At 38.8% G+C, this 25,601-nt stretch overlaps 1 protein-coding gene across 4 annotated transcripts in view; it reads left to right on the top strand.

The window, feature by feature from the left end:
* Positions 1-25,601, top strand: part of LOC121388646 (RNA-binding protein fusilli-like) — an 85,757-nt gene that overhangs the window by 5,733 nt on the left and 54,423 nt on the right. For all 4 annotated transcript variants that reach the window (XM_041520080.1, XM_041520079.1, XM_041520081.1 and 1 more), the window contains exon 3: positions 1,270-1,495. In XM_041520080.1, the coding sequence (XP_041376014.1) occupies positions 1,270-1,495 (226 nt within the window). The remainder of the gene's footprint in view (positions 1-1,269; positions 1,496-25,601) is intronic.

The raw sequence follows: 25,601 nt of genomic DNA, 5'->3' as shown, positions 1-25,601 counted from the left end.
GACTGTTTAACATCTAGATATATGCAGAAGACAGAGTCTAAAAAATGTTTTGACATGGTCATGACTGTTCTTGGTTCCATCCGCCTGTTGACCGGCCTCGGTGGCGTCGTGGCAGGCCATCGGTCTACAGGCTGGTAGGTACTGGGTTCGGATCCCAGTCGAGGCATGGAATTTTTAATCCAGATACCGACTCCAAACCCTGAGTGAGTGCTCCGCAAGGCTCAATAATGGGTAGGTGTAAACCACTTGCACCGACCAGTGATCCATAACTGGTTCAACAAAGGCCATGGTTTGTGCTATTCTGCCTGTGGGAAGCGCAAATAAAAGATCCCTTGCTGCCTGTCGTAAAAGAGTAGCCTATGTGGCGACAGCGGGTTTCCTCTAAAAAAATCTGTGTGGTCCTTAACCATATGTCTGACGCCATATAACCGTAAATAAAACGTGTTGAGTGCGTCGTTAAATAAAACACTTCTTTCTTTCTTTCCATCCGCCTGTTGTGGTGTACCCACTCTGCTGAAGTCTATTTATTAAAGACAAATAGGGCACTAAGAAAGTTCAGTTTAATATCAGTTTTTAGCGACGGCACAAATGAATAATATATTTAGTCTGTATACATGCTGTATACTACCCCCACACGTTTGTTTAAAGCAATCTAAGTTTGTTTTCAAAAATCCACTTTTTAACTATGTCAACCTATATATTTTAACAATAGCAATAATAATAAACCGAATCTGGATAACATTTATTCATATTAGCATTACTACCAAACAGCTATATAGGGTTGCAGGTGTACCACTGCGCATTTTTACACGGATTACAACTAATTTTGCGGATAGAATGATTGAAATGGATGATAAAAAGGTCTCAGGTTAGCAAATTTTGCCTGAATTTGAGAATTGGCTCCAACACGAGGGGGACAGTTCCCCATCTCGTACGCGTATGCCCATTCCTGTGCCAAAACACCCCCACAATGCCAGCACCAAAAACGTAACAGGAACGAACATCAGCAATTGCAATTAAAAATATATACCATTTCGATCATAGATTTAATTGTTTTAGGGAGTATGTTTTGTAATTGCATTAGTACAATGTGAAGCCAAACTGCAGCTTCAAATGATCGTATCACGATTGATGTATCGTTTACGCCGATTATTACTGTGCTTAAATTTTATATCATGAACCCTGCTTCCACCTCTACATTTCTAAAGTATGGGCAACGTTCAATGTTCCGTGAACTCATTTCTAATTGCATTCGTCTTTCACTTTCAGCTGGACAGATTCCTTGTGGCTAAGGGGGTGCATCCTGATCATGGAGGAAAGTCGTTTTCGTTTGTGACTGACGGACAGTGTCATCTACGGCAGTTATTGCATCCGGAAGCGTGCACCAAGAACATTAATCTACCCAGCTATTTCTGCCGATTTTTCGACTTGCGGAAGGAATTTAAGAAATTCTATAAAACGGACACTATCAAGAATATCAAGGAAATGCTCGATTGTATCCTTTTTAATCTTGTATGAGATTAGGTTTTAGCTAATCCGCTAATCGCCTTGCAGGTGGATTACCATCACAGAGGTTCGGAGGTATGTTGCTTTAATTATTACTATTTTGTTGTGTCACACCTTTTCATTGGTTATATTCTGGCGTTCTGATGTCTCACACATTACCATTGGGCATGTCTCTTGGTTTGACCATCGCATCACGCCTTTTCATTGGATAATTTCTTAAAAATTGTTACGTGTCACACCTCTCAACTAGATAAACATTATCATAATCTCGTGTTTACGTTCGAGATTAGTTTTTCGCACGTATCGGTGGTGTGATCTCTGATATTTGTATAAACCAACTTAGCAATATTATGGCTTTCTTATTTATACTGAAGCTGACACAATGTTATTCTGTAATAGGAAAACTGTTTTCCTTTGCATGTTATTATGGTGCACATCAGGCCCCTAGCCAATTACTTCCTGGGTGGGGTATTGGTTTTGATCATCATAATACGGATAACGAACCGTTGACAAATATCAACCGAATACCGTGCATTGTCATTAAATTGTCGATCGTTCCTAATAGACAAAATAATACATTTTCTTTTAGTGCATTATTTAAGCAATATGCAATTAAGTGGTGCACTATGTAAGGAATATGCAATTAAGCGATACACTATTTAAAGGATATGCAATTAAGCGGTGATCAGCGAGGAAATATTGTGAAAATTAACTAAGGAAAATGTGAACGTAACCTGTTCTGGTTTTCAATCTTCAACTATTTTATGTACAGGATTTTGAACATTCGAGGATATTTCAGTAGTCACATAAGTATATTTCTGAAATAGCACCACCACCCCTCATTGTGCTTTGTATGTCCTTAATGCCAGCATTTTAACGTAAACAGTCGCTTACTCCCTTGCAGTTGTGGACACCCCCAGAAATCACGTGCACGCATTCAGTCTCCTTACGCCTCCTTAAAATTCGAGACCGCTGACATCTTTTCGCGATCCTCTATCTACAAACCCCTTATGGGTTATTTCTCGTTCCAGACGGTGCACCATGACTGGTATATTAAAGGCTGTGTTATATATATTTGCGATCCCTTCTGTGGGATGGTGCATATAAAAGATCCCATGCTGCTAAATGTAGCGGGCTTCCTCTGATGACTAAGTGTCAGAATTACCCAATGTTTGACATCCAGTAGCCGATGATTAATTAATCAACGTGCTCTAGTGGTGTCGTTAAACAACAAACTTTTTAACTAATACCTAATTAACTATCTACGAACCATTAGTGTATGTGTTGTTATCCTGTATAACATGGAGGGGGTATATGTTTTCGCAAACCGTCTTCTCCACACCCCACCAACCACCCCTCCCCTTTTTTAATGAACGGCATACCGCAGTTCATATGGTACTTGAAGTCAACTTACTGAAGCACAAAGTGGGTTATTTTGCGTTTAATGTACTTAACATATATACTTGACAAAATGTATTATATGTGTGTGTGTAGTAAATGATCCGTGACTGTATGACATTAGAGCATGAGTGACGTCAGGCGTTTTAATATATTCTTTATTATAAACAAAGTTAACCGCCTCCGCCCTGTTACATTTTACGTTAAAGGTGTAGGCCCGATATATATGTGTGTGTGTGTGTGTGTGTGTGTGTGTGTGTGTGTGTGTGTGTGTGTGTGTGTGTGTGTGTGTGTGTGTGTGTGTGTGTGTGTGTTTACAATCATATCATATTCCAGATATGACAAACCTGTAACTTGAATTTCTGCGACTAGGTTATATAGCTTTAATAACGTTTAACTTTTTAATGGTGGCTTAGCTTTAAACATACTTTTGACCTTGCCTTGTGCAGAGATACGATTTTGATCACGGAATGCGGTTTTGTCATTCAAATAATAGTTTAAAAAGCGAGAGATTCAAAACAAGATAGTGTAATCTCTGTGTTCTTTGTCATGTCTTCGTCGATTCACACCGTTTGCAGATGATTTTTTGTTTCATACCTCGATGAACATAAAAGAAATAACAGACAATCCTTAAATAGTGAAACAAGGCTGACGTTGAAACGGGGAAATACCCTTTAACAATAGACTAGTTCTCGCCACCATAACCGTTACTTCTTAGAGGCACGTTAGTTATTAAAAAAATATATATATGGTATTAGGAATACAAGGAATTACGGAAATGGATCATCTAAAATATAATCTTAAGTATTAGAAAGACATGTTTTATTTAACGACGCACTCAACACATTTTATTAATGGTTATATGCCGTCAGACATATGGTTAAGGACTACAAATATATTGAGAGAGGAAACCCGCTAATGTCTGATTTCTGTTGTCAAAAAGAGCTTTAATACCAGTAGTGAAAGATACGTCGTAGTGTTTAAAAACTAGCGTCTGTTTCTTTAACTAGCAAGACTGTGTCTGTACCTCTTGTATTTCGAGTGTGTCGTGCACCTTGGCCACTCGAAGCAGGTAAATGGCAAATACCTATGACTCGTGTGACATTTCCGCATGTGGTTAGCGGGAACATGCGATGTCATTAAAGCTGTAGTTTCGTATTTGTATGGCTGGGTCAACAAATTATATGCTTAATTATTGTGACGCAATTTTAATTATCGGCTTTGACCTAGATTGCTGGTCAGCTGTAATGTATATAGAAGGTTTCACTATTACTATAAGGTGGCATATGATGGTCATTAAGTGACTTCTTAATAATGGGATGGGGTGTAATTAAAATATTTCAGTCGGTAGGTAGAAAACGTGCGTTCTCATTAAGTCATATCAGGGTTCGATAAATTCGCTAGCCCTCGATCCAGACTAGTGAATGTTTAGTATGGACTAGTGAAAATGTTCTACTGTATTACTATAATACATATGACACTTGTTAAAGCTTCTGTGAGGCATAGCTAGTGCCTTTCTCAAATACATGTACATTATTTGTTGAATACTGACTGGTATAGGGGGTATGTGGAGGCAGCCGCCCCTTCCCCCATCCTTTTGGATTTGAGTTTGTTTTTGTTTTACGGGAAAATAATGTTTTATTTTTGGGGAAGATGAGGGGTAATTGCTGCGTTGAAATCGGGACACATTAAACTTGTTAATGGTACATTTTTTCATACCCCGTTAAAGTGGCGTGAATACTGCTTTGAATTGCATTTCATTCATCAATTGAGAAAAAATACCTCAACGCCAAACTTGATATTATCACTATATGTTACTGTGATGAAGGCTGCGGATTTTTTTGATTTTTTTTTTAACCGCGCGATCCTGTTTCGCTTGATGTCGTACTAAGACAGGGCGTCGACTATCATGTCTCATACTATAGAAGACCTCGGAATGTCAATGCAGATACTAAAATACAGTTCACGTAAGGTAGAACAACTGACTCAGGTGTATATGGGTCTAGCCCGACACGGTAACCTGGTCCCTTCATCCCTTGTGTTTATTGTGATCTTGCGCCCATCGCGATGCGTTCAGGCTATGATATGCGACGGTCGTTAAGCTGTTTGACTCGCGAGCATCCTTGTGGAACAGAAAGTGTAAGCAATTTGGAATATGTACTTACCTGGTCATGCATATCAGTGTTTAACGCCCTGCATTGACAGTTACGTCTCAGCTAGTGGAACATCGATGTTACCCTTTGCCTGAACTATGTGAGAGCATTTAACTGCGGTCCAGCCTGTGCACCACGACTGGTATATCTCTTACTGATTAAATGGAAAGAAATGTTTGTTTAATGAAACGTCAGGACATTTTAAACTTCGGCTACTTGGTGTCTAATACTAGTACATGTGTATATGAATATCTCAACCGTTGAAAAAGAATAAGATATAAAAGCAGTTGTAAATACATGTGCAAACAGCACTTTTAACATAGACAGGGCAGTACATACCACAACCTTTGATGTACAGATCATGGGACATTGGTTGAAAACCCCTTGTCCATTAAGGGCGATCGATCCATAGACGTGTCACACTTCAGGCGAGCGCTCAACCACTTAGCTACATTCTGTCCCCTTACTGATTGGATGTCATGGACCACGTGATATAGTTAATATTCATTGTAAATCAAATAATATGCAGTTATAATTCGTCATCAATTAAAACAAATAATCTAATAATTACGTACACATATCTCGCAGTAAAATAAATTGATTGAAGTTATTTAAATAATATTTATACCGTATAAATTCACATGCTAAGGAGAGATAAGAGTTACTCCTTGGACTAGTCTCGGGAGAGATGGCCTCAGATTACAGTTATCTTCCCATTTGGTTGTCCAAAATCAAGAAGTTTCACCGCGCAAGTAGTCTGCTGTTTGACTGTGATTATTTCATGGCAGACAGCTATGAAGTGGCAACTGTTTCACTGAAGTGACAGGGGATAGCATGTAGTTTGTAAACATGTGTAACTTGCTGACATTGAAGACTTGTTTGTGGTAATTCCGGCCCATGCAAAAGTAGTGCTTTTTGTGTAAAATGGGTGTACTCCGGTCTGGTTTAGAGGGTGTGTCTGTTTAAACCAATATGCTGGGAGAAAGAGCTGGACAACAGGGGTTGTCCTTTTCAGGGTATGTGTCCCCCATGCAGGCAAAGGTACATACAAAACCTCACGGGCCTGCTGATATTAATAAACATGTTATAGCCACTAAGGCTATATAGAAACATATAGCGAAATTAATTGTGGTCTGAGGCCTGATATAGTTCACACATTACACCGGTTAAATGCTTGATTCTGATGAAAGTATTATAACCAGAGAGGTGAAATTACACAGACTGATTGTGAATACCACAAGGAATATGAAAACTAATTTATTTATTTTCTAAATATTTTATTAAATTAAAAAACATTTTTTTTGAATTTATTAAACATTAAAATTAAAATGTTCAACTTTTAAATTTCAATATCCTCCAAAATAGCATAAAATGACCTCTGATGTTACTACAGGTTGTTGCAATATTTTTTAACAGTTTTGAGCTAATAATTTGGTAAAAAAGAGCAAAAGTTGGATTTTGTTAGTCAATATTGAGATTTTTTTTTTTTTTTACATATTGAATTTTAATGAGTTTCTCAATTATTGCAATTGGACAGAAGATCTAAATATAATGAATATATCACTACTAAATGTAATTAAACACTTTAAATAAATAGTATACAGTTTTTAACAAGATTAACTACTCTACTAATACATTTCACCTACATTTATATAAATTACACACTTCAGTCATTTTTCAAAAATGGTCTTTCATCCTTAGAAAATCTAATAGGCTAATATTCTATGCTGTCTGAATGTATTTATTGTGTTCAGTAATCAGATGCTGGTATACTTGTCAAGTTTATTGCAGAAAATGTGCCAAAAAGGTTAACATTTGGCTTGTAATACATATGGCAGAATGATCCATAATGCATATTCAGTGGTCATTACTAAAAACATCCTTCCAATCAAGAAATACTACACTGAGGTATCCAAGACACTGGCACATGACTACACTTGTTGACAGTTATCACTGGAAACTGAAAAATATGGTGCAAGTACCTCTTGGTAGGATTTATATCAGCATTTTGTGACAAAATCTTCATTTTCAAAGTTGTCGTCAACAAAAAACATATTATGGTGTATACCCAAGTAATATCTGTAGGGCATATTCATATTAATATGCATTTATATGGACTGTTTTGCCTTTTACAAAGTGGCTACATGTCTAATACAGTAAATGAAGTAGATCAAGTAAATACAGCAGGTCAAAATTGAATCTGAGGCCTATCATGTCTAATTTTCCCTGAAATTAGTGTGTAAAAATTTGTTGCAAATGGCCCCAATTTTGTGACTTTCACCATCCCTCTGACACATTTCTAATAATGTATCATGAATTCAGTCACCATATCTTTACTAAGCCTCCACTTATCATATCTAAAATGCAAAATTTTACAGTTTTAGATTTATTTATTTTTCAAAAATTTAAATTTAAGTTTAATATTTCATTAAAAATGAAGTAAAATCTAATGATTGATTTTTTTTCCTTTAAATATTTCTAAATCTTTCCAAGACAACACTGTGCAGATAGAACATATTTAGAAGAAAAAATATCTGCTCATTGTATGATGAAATTCCAAAATTTGATAAAGTTATTACATTTTGAAGTTGGTGTCCCTCAAGTTTCCATTGCTAAAATTGGCCATGGCAAGGCACTGTGGTAGGTGTTTTAACACAGCCTCTATATACTCTCAGTTTAAAGCTGACATCCCGATACTTACTGAGCATTGCTTTAATATGTATATCATTGGAATGCATTAGTGTGGGCCAGTTTTTAGGGGGAAAAATGGACTGATAGGCCTCAGATTACAGTTATCTTCCCGTTTGGTTGTCCAAAATCCGGAAGTTTCACCGCGCAAGTAGTCTGCTGTTTGACTGTGATTATTTCATGGCAGACAGCTATGAAGTGGCAACTGTTTCACTGAAGTGACAGGGGATAGCATGTAGTTTGTAAACATGTGTAACTTGCTGACATTGAAGACTTGTTTGTGGTAATTCCGGCCCATGCAAAAGTAGTGCTTTTTGTGTAAAATGGGTGTACTCCGGTCTGGTTTAGAGGGTGTGTCTGTTTAAACCAATATGCTGGGAGAAAGAGCTGGACAACAGGGGTTGTCCTTTTCAGGGTATGTGTCCCCCATGCAGGCAAAGGTACATACAAAACCTCACGGGCCTGCTGATATTAATAAACATGTTATAGCCACTAAGGCTATATAGAAACATATAGCGAAATTAATTGTGGTCTGAGGCCAGATGGGGGAGCGAGTGATAGCTCCCTTTAAAGGGAGAGGTCTGCATAAATTGTGAAACACTGTAGATTGAGTCGCTACAGCCAGTGCACCACGACTGGTATATCAAAGGCTGTGGTATGTGTTATCCTGTCTGTGGGATGGTGCATATAAAAGATCCCTTGCTGCTAATCGGAAAGAGTAGCCCATAAAGTGGCGACAGCGGGTTTCCTCCCTCCATATCTGTATGGTCCTTAATCATATGTCCGACGCCATATAACCGTAAATATAATGTGTTGAGTGCGTCGTTAAATAAAACATTTCCTTCCTTCTGTAGATTGGGGAATAAAATAAAGCATTATCTACTACAAATTGTTGGATGACCAGAAACATGTACACACACTGTTACTCTGAACAAGAAAATATACGTAATCTATGTGATTTTAGTTGTTTTAAAATTTCTAAGAGTCAGAAACATCTTAACTGTGGCAACAAACCCAGGACAGTCTCTTTAAGGAGTTCTTGACTGTTATAACTCCGATGAAACAAGTCTGTCCAGAACATTATCCCCCCTTTTCTAATTCTTTGTTACCATACCATTTCCAACACACCTGTGATTTCATAGACTTTTGTTTGGGAAACAAACCCGCAGCCCAATCTTTCGTTTTTTTGGTCTCCTAACAAAAGGCACCCGTATTACTCTGCCGGGTTATTCGGATGCACTTAAAATTTGTCCGGGTGGCTGGGTGGATAGTAGTATTTGGAATCAGGTGGCGGTATTTTCGGGTGTGGATTATATGCTGATAATGGTGTTCCCACACCGATAGATGTTATCGAGGTGCTGTTCATTCTGTCAGTTGCGTGCATGTGTGTGCTTACGAAAGTGTTCTGTCGAACTCGAGTCTTTGTTGTATTCACCCATAACAAAATTCGTATGGTTGCGGGTGCCAGGCCTATCGAATGTAGTATCGAATCATGTGCTAGTCTGGACTCTGTGGTTTGACCACGCAATACGAGAACCGCTAAGGATTTCGTCTGAAAATGCACCCAGTAATTTCTTTGTCACTTGTCATGTCGACGACCTGAAATTTTGGCTTGGACAAAGTCAGAGACGCAAAAAAAGTGCATCACTGATCGCCACATTTGTATATTTGAGTAGTAAAGCCTAACTTGCTGTCACCTTCACCATTGAGGTTGTTCAGTTTGTGATGAGTTGGTATTGGGATGAGATCCCACAACGTATCATCCTTAGTGTAATAATTTTATGTCTAAAGGCTGTATGGGAGCCCAGAATGGATTTGTTTAGAGCTGGTATGGAAATAAGAACACGTAATGCACCACCCTGGCATGGTGTAATTCATTTTATATCTAGTGCTGGTATTGAAATAAGAACCCAGAATGTAGTATCCCTTGTGTATTCATTGTATGTCTAATGCCGGTGTGGGAGCCCAGAATGCATCATCCTTGAACCAAGGCTTGGTACATTAATTTTCTGTCCAGACTCGGTATGAGAGACTAGAATGAATTAATCGTCCTTCGTGCATTTATTTTGCCTAGAATGTACCATCTTTGCTGCATTCATTGTATGTCTAGAGCCGGTATGGGAGACCATGTATCACCCTTGATATATTGCATTGTATGTCAAATGCCGATATGGGAGCCCAGAATATATCATCCTTCGTTTATTCAATTGGTGTCTATAGTGTCTATATTGAATAGGATCATAGAAGATTTCATCCTTTGTGCATTCAGTTTGTGTCAGAATCGGTATTGGATGATTTGTGAGGCAAAAAACGTGACGATACGATCAGCACAGTGGTTAAGCAATCTGTATTGATGCTGGTAGTTGCATACATTGGATTTGCACCACGCTACCAGGTCCCACCCAGAACGCATCTTGGCGGCTTTTTTTTTGGGGGGGGGGGGGGAGGTTTTACCACTTCGTCGACTTTACCTCTTACTACCTACCAATAACTAACCATTAACCGCTGTCCAGAACAGACAGGTCGGTTAGCTGAGGTGTGTGTCCATGATATCGTGCTTGAATATTAATTGAATAAAGGCACGAAAATACACTGAAATGAAAGGATGACAAGATTTTTTAAAAAGACTTCACCATGGTTATAGTTTAGTAGTCAAACTTTATACCACGTATGTTACACACGCACACACACTTCAAAACTAGGTGATGTGGTTGGGTTTTTTCGTGATTATGATGATGTATATGTGTGTGTGTGTGTGTGTGTGTGTGTGTGTGTGTGTGTTTTCTTTCCGATGTTCACGCCCATCACTGGGAGTAAATGGACCCATGCCAGGGTGTCTCTATTCTGGCGCTGGTGCGTATTCGGATTTTGCAGGCTTTACTCGTTTAACGTCGCGTCACTTTGTCACAATTCAGACCCGGGTGACAGCAAAGAAAGGCAGATTTTACACGCTGGAAATAAAGCAGTGGTGGTCCACTATTGATGACACGAGGGTGGGATCGGGGCAGGGATGACCTATATTTTTTATGATAGTGGGATTAGGGAAGAGTAACCGATATTGTATTTTCTTTGAATGTCGGGTTTTGGAGTTTTTTTCAAAAGCAAACTTAAGAAAAGGAATTTTAACACATTTTAGACTAAGGCTGTTTGTGTCTAATGTATGATTATTTCGACACTTGGTCCAGAAACAGACAAATGAAACGCACTTTCGTCATATAGGTTTCACTTATTGATAAAAGGAAGTTTGCTGTTAGAATGTTGCGCACAACTCTCTACTCCACCAATGCCCTCATCCCCACTAAAGTCTCTACTCCACAGATGCTCCCATCCCTACCCACCCCCACATGTGTACACCACCCCAGATATAATTCTTTGGAACGGTTATAACACATCTACATGTTAGAAAAAGCACGAAGTATACTGGTATGGTAAAGGCTGTTATGTATTGGGATCGAATCCCCTAAGTAGACCTATTTTCTGATTGGACAGTATGTATCCCAACCAGTGCCCCACGACTGGTATATCAAAGACCGTGATATGCGCTATCCTGTCTGGGGCATGGTGCATATAAATATCCCATGCTGTTAATGAAAAATGTTTGACGTTCAAAAAACCGATGATTGATTAATCAACGTGATACAGTGGTGTCGTTAAACAAAAACTAACTTAAACATTCCGTTTCATTTCTGTGACACATTTTCTATCCACGACCGCACCCCTCCGTGATCTTTCTGGAACGGTCTTAATCACACACGGGTGAACAAAGGCTGTCGAGTTCAGCGTCTATTTAGTCGTGTACCTGTATATATGTGTGGAGTATATGTGAAGTGTCTTTTGTCCTGTTAGTTTTCTTTCCGGTTGTTTTTTTTGCCCCGTAGCGCAACCCCGATCGCCGTTTGAATTAAGTTGTCACCCGAAAATCTGTTAGTGTTACTGTTAGTGTACTGGACCCTGTTCCACGAAGCGATCTTAGCGCTAAGATCTCCTTAAGTGCATATGTTAGCTGTGCAGTTAGATGATCTCAGGGCCAAGATCGCTTCGTGGAACGGGACCCTGGACTAAACAAAAGTGGATCGTTCATGAACAGTAAACATGACCTTTTAAAGAAGTGTTTTTGTTTGAGCAACTGTGTCTGTATTACTGCATATTTCAGGGGGTTTCTTGAATATATTCCCCGGCAGAGCACGACTCGACCCCATATAAACTTCACTCGCCATAGTCTAGACCCCCCCCCCCCCCCCACCACACACACACACACACACAAGCACATTCCCCGTTAAAGTTTCTATACACGAGCCTGATGCGTGAATGTGTGTTTAATATGTACTTTTAGTTACCAAAAAAGGCTATGTTGTTCGTTTTTTTCGTTCCATCCAGTGCACCACAACTGATCAAAGGCCATGGTATGTGCTTTCCTGTCTGTGGGAAAGTGCATATAAAAGATCCCTTGCTGTTAATGGAAAAATGTAGCGGGTTTCCACTGATGACTGCGAGTCAGAATTATCGTATGTTTGACATCCAATAGCTGATGATTAATTAATTAATGTGTTCTGGTGGTGTCGTTAAACAAAACAAACTTTAACTTTTAACTTGCTTTATACAACTCTACTTATCTTCAACCCTCACAAGCCACAAAACACGGACCCAACATTAATGAACTTCACAACTTTGATAAACCAGAGGCGGATCCGATCCCCCCCCCCCCTAAATTTTGCGATAGTTCTAATTTTATTATATATTAATTTTCTCTTTTTTTTTTTTTACGATCCCCTTCCAAACTTCTCCCAAAGTCCCTTTGACAATCCACCTTATGTCATTGCCACCCCCCCCCCCCCCCCAATGGATTTTCTGGATCCGCCACTATAAACCATCTAATGACCTTTACATGTACACATGTATATGAAAAATATTCAGTTATAGCATTTATGGAAGTAAACAAAACAAACATCAACTTTAACTGTTGTTCGGATATATATATATATATATATATATATATATATATATATCTTACAATGGAAACAGTCTCAGGACCGTCCCTGTGAATACCAATGCATGTGCTGGTGGATAGTTGGTGTGGATGTGACACCTCTGACACGGGTTACACACGACAGTGGGAAGTGTACATCAGCCGGGCTCGTTGATGGCTGTTGTGTATTTGCCTTGGGCGAGTCTTGCTCCGTGGCCTTGTGTCCTCTCTGAAGGTTAGCTCTCAAAAACAAAGTTAAAACGAAACACTTGGTGTTATATTATCACCGACTCTCGGAAGCAACGAGGGCGAAATCTAACTCCCTTGGTAGAGCGCTCGCCTGAGGTGCTTTGATCCCACAGCCAGTGCTCCACGACTGGTATATCAAAGGTCGTGGTATGTGTTTTCTGTCTGTGGGAAAAATGCATGTGAAAGATCTCTTGCTGCTAATGGAAAAATACAGCGGGTTTTCTCTGCAGAATATGTCAGAATTACCCAATGTTTGATATTCAATAGCCGACGAGGTTTTTTTGTTGTTTAATGACACCACTAAAGCACAATGATTTATTAATCATCGGCTGTTGGATGTCAGATATTTGCTAATTTTGACATATTGTCTAAGAGAGATCCTGGAGACGCACTACATTTTTCCATTCAGGTCAGGTCAGGTCAGGTCAGGTCATGTCATATGGTTTAACGTGTACATTCAGAACAAGCTGTTGTAGCGCACGCTTGTCATGGGCGCAGGTGTCGGCTTGGGCCGTCTCCTCCGTCCAGGACAGTATTTTTTCATTAGTAGCAAGGGATTTTTTTATATGCACCATCCCACAGATAGGATAGCACATACCACGGTTTTTGATGTAGTCGTGGTGCACTGGCTGGAATGATTCATGTACACTAGTTTATTTAGTGTTCTGGCACTGTTAATCCTATCTGGAGACACCTTAAATATATATTATGATAATTAAGAAAAAACCCTTTTACAGTTTTGATGAAGACCCCATCATGTAATCTGATTATGTTAAGACTGTGTTTTTATTTGTAAAAGTTTCTTCGCTCATGAAAAGGCTTTGAAAACATCATCGACATTAACAAACATGTTTTGGTGCTCTTATTCTGGAGGTAACAAACACGCATTGTACAACAGGATAATAAACTTGCATTTTCTTTCTCTTTTTTTTCTTCATTCTTGACCTTGTTGTACCCATTTAAAATAGTCCCCTTGTTTGCGACATGTAGTTTGAAACATTTTTCATGCGTCAGACACCATGTTAGTGCTGCTATGGAAGACCTATGTCCATCTTTTCCTAGCAGTGAGCATGCGCAAATATTGACTGAAAACATCGAGCTTTGCAAGGTTGTTTGCTTTCTTTGGAAGTCACGTGTTTGGTTGTCTGTTTAACAAACCTGTGTTGCCAGCCATATTTCGTTTCTTCTGGTACAAAAATAAAACATCGCCAGGGATCGAACTTGGCTGAAATCATGTCGGACCCTCGGTCCGGTAAGTTACAAATTCGGCTAGCCTCAATAAAAACCTGATTGGCTCAGATTAATGTTTGAATATAAATGTAAATTAATTGCCTGTTGTCGGGACGATAGGAATAAAAATGGTGATGTTGACTGAAAAAAGAAAGAAAAAACAACCAAGAAAAAACAACCAAAAAAAAAAAGTCTGTCGAAATATCAGTATTTTGACCACTGATCGCTCTTGGTACAAATTCCGTTTTAATTGTCTTGTTGTGTTTTTTTTTTTTTTTTTTTTTTTTTTGCTCATACTTTCCATTCAAAGGCCTTGGTATGTGTTGTCCTGTATGAGAAGCTCGTGTAAAAGATACCTTGCCGTTCTCACAGTTGGCTGCAGCCGGTTTCTTCTTTAACACTTATTCACTTATTTCAGTTATTTCAGTTAATACGTGTAACATCGAATAGCCCATCTGCTGCTTAGATGATGTGCAAAGTGTTTTTGTTTTTGGTTTTGGTTTTGCTTTTGCTTTTTACTTCATTCCTTTACTTCTTTACAATTAAATTCCTCCATGTTATTACGGAGGCACAAGCGCTGACGTTTATCAGTTGTTTCTTTTAAACTCACGGTCGAAATATGAACTCAGTTTTGTTTTATCTCGACACGGGGTGGCGACGCATTCACGTACCCGAAACAGACCTTAAACTCAACCGCAAATTGGCTTGTCTTGCTTTGAGGCCATCAGACGGGAGTTATCAGAAAAGAAAATCGCTCGCATTCTTCAGTCGCATGTCGCATGTCGGTATATTAAGGTTTATCTGGTGGACGTCGGTCACAAACTTCAGCAAAATTGTCAGCGTGTGATTTCGCGATATCTATTTTGAGGTTTATAAATCACCAGCCCTCAACAAATGCCAGGCTTTAGTCATCTACTTTCACTTCCCGTGTTCTAGTAACGACACCCTGGGCTGGATTAAGGTGCTGTTTTTAGAATATACAGGCATGCACTGATCGTAGGCCTTACAAAAACCTTTCGACGATACATCATATTAATAATATCTCGGATACGAGACTCGAGTAGATTTTGTGGGCAACTTTTAGCTCTAATAGGCGTGGATCCATGCTAGTGTTCAGTACTGTACACCCATTCAATGAAATTGTTCTTTCGATATTTTGAGGATTAAAGATTTTGACATTTATTTTCTTCTGGTTGTTAAACACTGGCAATTTTTCATCTCTAAAAAGCATTTTGCGAAGATGTCAGTTTGTTCGTGCCATGGGACAACTGAAATTTAAGAAATGCTATGAACTGGGATAATTTGTTGTGTAATGACATCAAAACAGAAACACTTCTGAGAATCAAAAGTCGCACATCTAGTTGCTTCGACATCCATGATTCATTTCAATGTCATGTGATTGTCTTTTATTTTCTTGTCTTGTGAGGGATATACCCGTTTTCATTGCATTTTGTCGTCTGCTTTTGGCTGTAGGCCTATATAGGATTTGCTAGCTTGTCTCCTGGACTTAGTCTTGTTCAAAGACATTTCCTCTTCATCTTTTTTCCTCACACATAAACCATAGCTTAATTCAGGTCTTAAAATAACACAGTTTGAGATTGCCTATTCCTAATTAGATCAAAATGGCAAAGAAGCCATAAGTATATATAATGCCTAAACCGGAAGTATACTTAATACGTAAACGCGTCAGATACCACTTGCTACACGTCTGCATCTGGACAGCGCTAGCTACTGGTAACCCCGGAGTGACGTTGACGCTCGACCGAGAAGACCTGTCACGCAGAGGTGAATGGCAAACAAATAGAAGGCGGGATTTACTTTGATATTTACTAAAGTTGGTTAAATAGTAATTAGCTGGTGGAAGTCGCCGGCAAATAATCAACCAAACGGCTGAGACGGCAGGCGCATGCTCAAACGACTCCTTCGTGGTTTGCGTCTTGTCACGGATATAACACGGTTTTGTCTTCTCGTAAAAAAAATAAAACGTGTTTGTTTAGTTAGCACGAACATTATGACTTTTTCTTCTTCTTTTTTCTTTTTTGTTTCTTGTCAGGCAATACATATTCATTACTGCTTCGTCGGCTTGTAGACTTCTACTTCAGCATCCGTGTATGTTTGTGATGCAAATTCGGTCGAAACGGTCAGTTTTCTCTGTTTAGGGATAATATATATGTAGCGATATTTGTTACACCGCGTCCAAACACAGATTTTCGTTAAAACTAGATAGGAAACGTTGGCAGTTTTATGGACTACACAAAAACTATTCCATATTGCATTTCTTGCTTCTTTTCTGCCATAAATAAAACCATTCTGGTTTTAGTTGTGTTACTGGGCTATTTCTCATTCCAGCCAGTGCACAACGACTGGCATAACAAAGGCCGTGATAAATGCTATCCTGTCTGTGGGATGGTGCATATAAAAGATCCCTTGCTACTAATGGAAAAATGTAACGGGTTTCCTCTCTAAGACTATATGTCAAAATTACCAAATGTTTGACATCCAATAGCCGATGATTAATCAAGGTGCTCTAGTGGTGTCATTAAACAAAACAAAATTTAACTTTAAAGGCACTGACTGGAAATATTTGAGGCCATTATAGCTTTTTGTCTCGCCTTTACGAAGTGACAGGGTGAGACATAGGTATTACTTTGTTCGAGGTCTGCGGCGGCAACGACGTTTGCTTTTAGCTCCGCGGTTAGCTCCATTTGTCACAAAACACGTCCTACTGATGTTCAACACGCTGCGTTAAAACATAAATTTCTTGTTTCGTATTTAGATAGATTTTGTTTAACGACACCACTAGAGTACATTGATTAATTAATCATCGGCTATTGGATGTCAAATATTTGGTAATTCTGACACGTAGTCATCAGAGGAAACCAGCTACATTTTTCCTAATGCAGCAAGGGATCTTTTATATGCACTTTCCCGCAGACAGGAAAGCACTCATCACGGCTTTTGACCAGTTGTGGTGAACTGGTTGGAACGAGAAAAACTCAGTCAGTTGAATGTTTCGTGTTTAGCGTCAGTTGGTAACTGTGATTGCTAGGGAGTTCCACGGGGTTCTCTTTTACATCGGTCATTATTTACGTTCAATTTTATTCAAGTTAAAAACAATGGGGTTTTTCTTTATGCAAGTGTTACTACTGTAGCATATAGATGTTTAACATCTAATATTCTGTCTTTATATGATGTGCTATCTACCTTTCCATTTTAGACGAGGCATTTTATCTTAAATGTTTTACAGGTATTAAACTATTTTAACAGTAGTCTAAACGTTTATGTAAATGAAGGAGATTTTCCACTTCGTGTCTGTAGGCCTATTCAGCTGATGTTGTATAAATTCAACTGCTTTAATTTGCCGATTTAAACGAAAATATCATCTAACTCTGATTTTGGTATGACGACCGCGTTTTATGATAATGCTGTTTTATTGGATTCAGTTAGCTGATCGCGTTCTTTTTTTGCTATGGATGGATGGACACAAAGGCTGCACTTCACGCTTGGCTGAACCTTTTTTCTTGCCTCTATTAACTTTTCGCATAGTTAATGGCGTCATGGTAGCTATTGGTTGTTTGTCCTATACTAAGTATTCTTGTAAAAATATCTAAAATAAAAACCACATTAAAACACAATGAATTTGGAAACGATTGTGTGTGGGGGGGTTTTGTTTGTCGGAATGGAGCTTTGAAGCTGTATGACCGAAAGGCAGTTTAGCAGTAATAAACACTCACTCAAAATACTTGTTGAAAAATGTTGGGTTTTATTTTTTTAATAAAGAGCAAATTATTTAATCAGCTGCTATGCGGTGTCAGATTTATGGTATTTGCGACAAGCGGTATTGTGCGTGGCAACAATGATGATAAAAATTTATATTAAACACTCTAGATAATATTTCATGAGTGACCGTTAGTTATCATTCATATTGCAGCGAATTGTTTTAAAACTATCAGTCAGTTGGAGCCGTTTAAAAACAACGACTTTTGAGATAAATCGTATCTAACGGACATGAATGCAGTATTGTGTTTATTACGTAGGTTTAAAACAAATTTAAACGTCTTTTCCAACTAAAATTTATTTTAGGCACTTGCGCTTATGCGTCACAGTAATCAGTTTTAGATAATCTGATACGTCACAAAGCTATCAATTTCTGTTGTACCTATTGGATTGGATGGTATGGTTGCGGTGACCGGGTCATCACCTAGGAGCAGTCAGTCGAATTCCTCCAAATCGATGATACTCGTATGTGTATTATCGGTGTGTGTCATCATTAATAACCAACGATGTTCTCACCAACGGGTGTGAAATGATTTGACATTTTGATCAACACTTTTCTCTGCGGCATAGTTCAAGGCATACACACAAGTCCAGATTTGTTGTGTTTACCGGTCTTTACCGGAAGTTTAAAATCTCTGACAACTGGTGGGAGAAAACAGCAGTAAATATTTATGATCGGCTTCCTTTTTAAACGTGTTACGTAACATTATGTGGATTTGGGGATATCTGTTCGAGGAATATTAACGAGACGTCGGCGCGGGGTGATTAATAGGGCCCCGTGGTTATAACTGATTGATTGATCGACTACCGGTTTGATGTGTCGCGCAACTTAGCCTCTGGTCTTCGGACTTCGTGATGGATAATCCAGATACATTTCACTACCAGTCAAAACGGTGACGCGTCATTGATGACTCCACCCCACGTACAGTCGAAATTGTTTTTAATCAGTCCACGTTTTATGCTTATTGATGCTACTCCGGATAGAAGAAGAAGAACTTTGTTTTGTTTATCGAGACAGCCAGAGCACATTGATTTATTAACCATCGGTTATTGGATGTCAAACATTTGATAATATTTATATATAGTTTTAGAGAGGAAACACGACAGATTGTTTTATTAGGAGCAAGGCATCTTTTATATATACCATCCCACAGACAGGATAGGCTCAGGGTAGATTTTCGCTTTTAATTTTGCTGAACTAGTTGGATTGTTTAACATCCATTATGTTTATTTCGAACTTCTTTGTTGTGTATTCCAAAGTTTCGTTTCGTAATCAAAACTGAATGACAGGATCTGTCACATCTGACACTTAAACTATTTAATGCAAATGATAAATGTAAATGGAATAAAAAATAAATTTCAGAATTTTCATTTCTGGAATCTAAAATCTGTTTGCCGAACTATCTAATTTGCATATTGTAAATCCGAGTTAGTGGTTAACTAGTTTAGTGATTTGCACCAGTTTATAACTGGCTAGGTTATATTTTTTGTAAAGTCAGTTTTATATAAAGGCTGCACTCTTCTGTGTTTATGTATCTGTGAGCGAGTGTTGTCTCTCTCTCTCTCTCTGTCTGTCTGTCTGTCTGTCTGTCCGTCCGTCCGTCTGTGAAGAGTATGACGGCCGTGGGAGTTGGTTCGGTGCAAAAGAACTCGATACGCGTTAATTGCACGCGGTCTCTGGCGCATTAATACACGTTCTGCTGTTAAATCCTGGGGTCGGGAAAGGCCATCTTTCCAAACATTGCGCCACAGTACGGTAATCGCCACTTTGTTTGTGTCTGAAATAACTGTTACCAGTGCAGTATGACGCCAGGTCGGCTCGCCCTATCGTACACTTAACCCTTTCAGTCCTGAGACATGCTTGAGACCAGGCGGTCTTAGTAGAAAGAAATAGTACACTGTGGAGAAAACTAGAAATAAAAGTTAAAAGTTTGTTTGGTTTTGATAATGACACCATTAGGGCACATTGATTAATTGAGCATTCGCTATTGGATATCAGACATTTCATAATTTTGACAATAGGTCTTCAAAGGAAACCCGCTAAGATCTCAGTTGATAGAGCTCTCGCTCTCGCCACTCGATGGATCCATTCTTTGATTGGGTTTTCCCCGTCCCAACCAGTACCCAACGACTAGTATATCAAAGACTTTGGTGTATGATGTCTTCTTTGTGTGGAAAATGCATATAAAACATCCTTTGCTACTGATGGGGATATGTAGCGGGTTTCCTCCAAGGTTATACGTCAGAATTACCAAATGTTTGACATGCAATAGCTGATGAGTGGTATTGTTAAGCAAGACAACTGTTTTCCTGCAAGAATATTAAATGCAATGTTTAAATGTGTCCTGCCCACGCTATAGCCTGCCTTCGACATTATGCTAGTCTCAGACTATCAATTGTCACGACGGCGTTGGCCAACTCGACAATCGAGTTTTAATTTCCCCCACTCCCAACTTATGATAGGTGCGCTCATATTAACAACTGATCGGTCGTATGAGTTGTATTCGATGAAAATCGAGTTGTAAGAGCGCTCAAACTAGCAACTGTACAGTCCTAGAAGTCGGAGAGATCGGCGGGTTGGCTAATTCCGTCGTGACAGTTAGTAGTCTGAGTTTAGCATTAAACTTCTCCACAACTCGACATACCAGTTGCCTCTCTGACTGGGGTTTATGAGTGGTAAATGTTTATGACATATAAACCGTATTCCAGTTGGGATGAATGTAAATTAAGCGAAAGCTGAATGATATTAACATAAATGTGACACGTCGGTATATAATTCAGCAGAAATTATTAAGCGATAACATTAATTTTGCTTTACGGTTGTCATGGCGACAGCTTGGTGCTGTTGGTGGAATACAGCGGGTCGGCAGGGGTCGGTTCTTGGACTTCATAAAAGTGTTAACCATACATAAAATACATGGGCATTTTTTTTTCTTTTCTTTGTTTTGCATATTGTGGCTGATCTAGACTTATAGTGCGCGAAAAAAAAAAAGGTTTGACACACCAAACACACGAACCTGTTGAAATAAAGTCAAAAGATTGCTTTGTCTAACGACACCACTAGAGCACATTGATTTCCATTAGCAGCAAAAGATCTCACAAACAGTACAACACATACCACGGCCTTTGACATAACAGTTTTTCCTATCACGACAAAATGTCGAAATCACCACATTTTATGCACTAAACAGTCGTAGTTTAAAGCGTGCTTATATAACGTTAAACACATATGCCTTTCCGTTTTTATTAGTCATAATTTAATTTTAGGCTTAAGTTGCGTTAAACAAACTAATATTCCCTTCTTTTCCCAATCACAATAATATATCAAACAAAATTGACCTGTATTAAGCAGTCGCTTGCCTTAAAGATGCCATTTTTTCACAAGTGGCTTTCTAACACGGGTCTGTCTGCGCGTACTTAAAGGGGTATTGGACTAGGCCAACGTGATTAAAAGTATGCATTGATATGCGCATTATTTATTGTGTATATTTATGTGCAGGCATATATTAATATTATAACAGAGAACGCATTTCACAGCCCGAGTTGACGTCTGGGAAACATGGTGATCAATACATTCTGAACTTGCTGAATGAAAAACTATAGTACACGACACCGGGAATGACGTACAGACGTACACATGCACTCACCTTCGTTCCCGTTCTCTCTCTCTCTCTCTCTCTCTCTCTCTCTCTCTCTCTCTCTCTCTCTCTCTCTCTCTCTCTCTCTCTCTCTCTCTCTCTCTTCCCCCCCCCCCTACTGCCATACCCTCCCTCTAGATCTCTCCCTCTATTTGTCTGTCATTGTCAAAAATACTGGTATAATCTGAACTGTTCAGTGCCGTTTTGCATTCGCCGTTTATAGCGCTGGCTTCAGGCGTGTTCCTTACCAAAGACGACATAGTGCCGCTACAGTAACAAGTCGTTTAATAACTACCCTCCACTCGATCTATAGAAATGTAAGCTCGTTTTGACAAACACTGCGTCAATGGAAGCAGATACTATATAGACACGCCGCGTGTATGGCTTGACAGATCGAGTCTGTGACACAGTGTGATGAATCCGGGGTCTCTCGCCCATCAAAGAATATTAGACATTTAGTTAGGTGCATAAAACGCTGCGTCGACTTGTCGGTGTATTAATATACCCCAGTGTCGGGGCGGACCTCATGCGGGTATTCAACAAAAGAAGATATTTGAATGGTGTATTCACACCTGGGTATATGGTATAATGGGGGTAGATTATAAACCTTACAAATGTATGTAGTTACAGTAGTTTTATTAACAAAACACATTAGAAATCAGTGTAGATATACTAATGGTTTTTCATACAAAACATTACAAATAAATGTAGTTGAAGTAAAGTTATTAACAATACACATTAAAATTCAATGTAGATATAATAATGGTTTTTCATACAAACCGTTGAAAATAAATGTAGTTCCAATAATGCTATTAACAAAACACAAATTGCAAATCAAATCAGTGTAGATCCAACAATGTTTTTCATAGCGAAAATTGCAAATATAATGTACTTTTAATAATGGGTTTAATTAACCAGATACAGTAGAAATGTATGTAAGTACATATGTACTTACAGTAATGTTCTTTTTAACAAAGATAACAAACAGATGTAATTGCAATACTATTTTTAATAAACTAATAAACACTTCAAATAGTGTTAATAATAACAATAAGTAATGGTATCGTATAAAGCACGGTACTGTTAATGTTATTAACGCAGTATACTGTGGGTTATAATAATGGACAATGCAAATCAAATGAAAACATTAAAAACAAATACAAAATATGTTCGTTAACTATAAACATTGTGTTTTTTATAGTAAAGTCCGTGACACTAGTCCTCGAAGCTTAAACCATATTAAAGGCACGACATCACCATGTGTAGCTGTACCAGCTTAATATAGTCAGGTTTAGGAAATAGTTCCTCATAAAAAAAAATACTACAAAATTCTGATATGCTTTTTGAAATCTTCCTTTGATTAGTACACGTCGGTTGACCTCTGTACCTATGTAGTATTTAAATAACCCATTTGTTTGAAGTAACTTGTTATATGTAGTACTAACTGATAACTGTGCAAGTGGTATGGTGCCACTTGTATAACATCACCACGAGGCGGAGGTCGGGCATAGGGGCCATTAATTGAAAAATGTCGTGGTTGACCTATGTTGATTTTTTACACGGTACATGCCAGTTGAGAGCACTCCCTCAAATTAGTAGTCGCATAACCCTCCCTGCAGTATTGTATTTTTCACAGAATGTATTCTGACATAGAAATTGTATTGAACTGCATGGAGTAATTAATGGTGGTGTGTAACCTTAAGAGGCAGGATCTAGCTCTGTCGATACAACGCTAGTGTGAAATACTTGGGTCGTAGGATCGAACCCACTCGGTGGACCCATTCTCTGTTTCGGGTTTTCACCGTAACAACAAGAATATAATATAATAGATGTTCAACGACACCCCAGCACGAAAAATACATCGGCTATTGGGTGTCAAACTATAGTAAATGCAAAAAAACGTAGCAAGTGTCCCACAATTGGTATATCTAAGGCCATGGTATGTGCTGTCTTGTCTGTGAGGAAAATGCATTTTAAAATACCTTGCTGCTAATGGGAGAAAATGTAGCGAGTTTTCTCTGAAAACTACGTGTCAGAATTATAAAATGAATGACATCCTGTAGCCGGTGATTAACTAATCAATGTGCTTTAGTGGTGTCGTTCAACAAGACAACAATTTTGAGCATTACATCATTCAAACTTTATGCAATGATCGGTCTTAGAAAGTTCTAGCAGCCTAAGGCCTTCTTCCCATCATGTGATGTAATCTATAAAATTTTACGTCATTTTCAAATTTCATAACAAAACAAAAAACCCCCAAAAAAACCCCCCAAAAACGCGTGAACAACATCACAACTGTTTCGGTATCTTTCTGGCTCGTACTGTCAACTTTCTCTACCAAGCCTTTGAAGACCATCTAATCTCTCAAGACTCGTGGAGCTACTCTACACCCTCTTTCTGTTCTCTGTATAGTACAAAGGATGGCAGCAGTGGCCAATCTAAGGAGGGCCCTAGAGGCCTGCCCCGCCCCTACCCCTAAATTTTGTGAGTCATATTTTCTTTCTTTTTTAATTATTTTTTTTTACGTTAGAAAATCTTAGGAGTACCTTGGGGAACGTGTGTGGCCACATGCCACCCCCCCCCCAATAAATATTCTGGATCCGCCACTGGACAGTACAAAAAAGAAGTGGCTTGGGTCAGTGTTAGACATCTTCGCAAGCCAAGGTATCATCAGTAGTTAGATGAAATTGTAGGATACATTGACTTGCAAAGATAAGTGGTAGATGGCACTTTGTCATGTCTTTTTTTTATTGGGGTCCAACTCGACCCCCCCCCCCCCCCCCCACACACACACACACGCACACACGACCCCACCCCAGACCCTCGTCCAGTGCATTCCCGCTGGGTTCGGTACTAATATCATGTTACCTTGTTCAAAGTTAACCTGTAATGATTGTATGTACTTTTCTTACCTTGTTCAAAGTTAATTTATAATTATATGTACTTTTCTTTCCAACGCAAATTAACTTCCTGATGAAATATTAATTTTGTTAATGATATTTTCTATCGGGTACCGATTTCAAAAAGTTCATTATATTAATAATTCATGTGTATCTATAGGCCCAAAATTATTTAAGTATTTAGTCAGTTATTAAGCGGTTAAGTAGCTCCCTCGTCTAGTTTCATGAAATTCGTCAATTTTCTTCTTGTTTCTGGCAAATAGGTGCTGTCACTACGCATCTCTAACAATGCTACCCCAGGCGCATGTGCGGAAAATTGTGCATGGGAGGTAGGGTCTCTGGCTGTCGCGTGCGACGTTTTTAGGAAGTCGGGTAATGCTTCCCCAGAAAAACAACTTTAAAAAAAAAAATTGTGCTTGAAGCATGAGAGATTCGACCTCCACCCACTCTACTCACGCTATAGAAAGCATTTTCTCAGGGGAGCATGCCCACGAACCCACTCTAGCAGTGTGTGTGTGTGTGTGTGTGTGTGTGTGTACACGTGTGTGTACACGTGTGTGTGTTTCGAGAAACTGTATGTTAAAAACATCACTGTGTCTCTATTTTTAATTTGAGTCCTCCCTTGGACACCACGCTGGAACCGACATTGCATTGCCTGTGCAAATCGATGCCGTATCTGCACACAGCTGTGAAAGTTTCAGGGTCGGTGCGATATTTCACATGCATCGTGCGCTGGATTAAACTCACGTCTTTCTAACAAACACGAATTGTGCTGGAATGTTAGTACACTCAATAGAACAAGACTAATGTTTCTTGACATTGTTTAAAATTAAATGGGTAGAAAAACCCCCACATATATTACTACATACATACGGAACCTTCAATGGCTATGGATTATATGAAGAAAAAAAGTAGGCCTATGTATATAAACATTTAAATATTACTTACAAAAATAAGTTGAAAATGTTCCTAATCTTTTATTACGAACTGCAAGATAAACAAATGACAGTGCAATTGAGAACAAAATATCACACGACTGTCATGGTCATAAAAAAAACTTAATCACCGTTCTGATCACGTGACAGATTACTTTGGC

Source organism: Gigantopelta aegis, chromosome 14, assembly GCF_016097555.1.
Source record: "Gigantopelta aegis isolate Gae_Host chromosome 14, Gae_host_genome, whole genome shotgun sequence".
In the NCBI taxonomy this organism is placed as follows: domain Eukaryota; kingdom Metazoa; phylum Mollusca; class Gastropoda; order Neomphalida; family Peltospiridae; genus Gigantopelta; species Gigantopelta aegis.
This window is presented reverse-complemented; position numbering and strand designations above follow the sequence as displayed.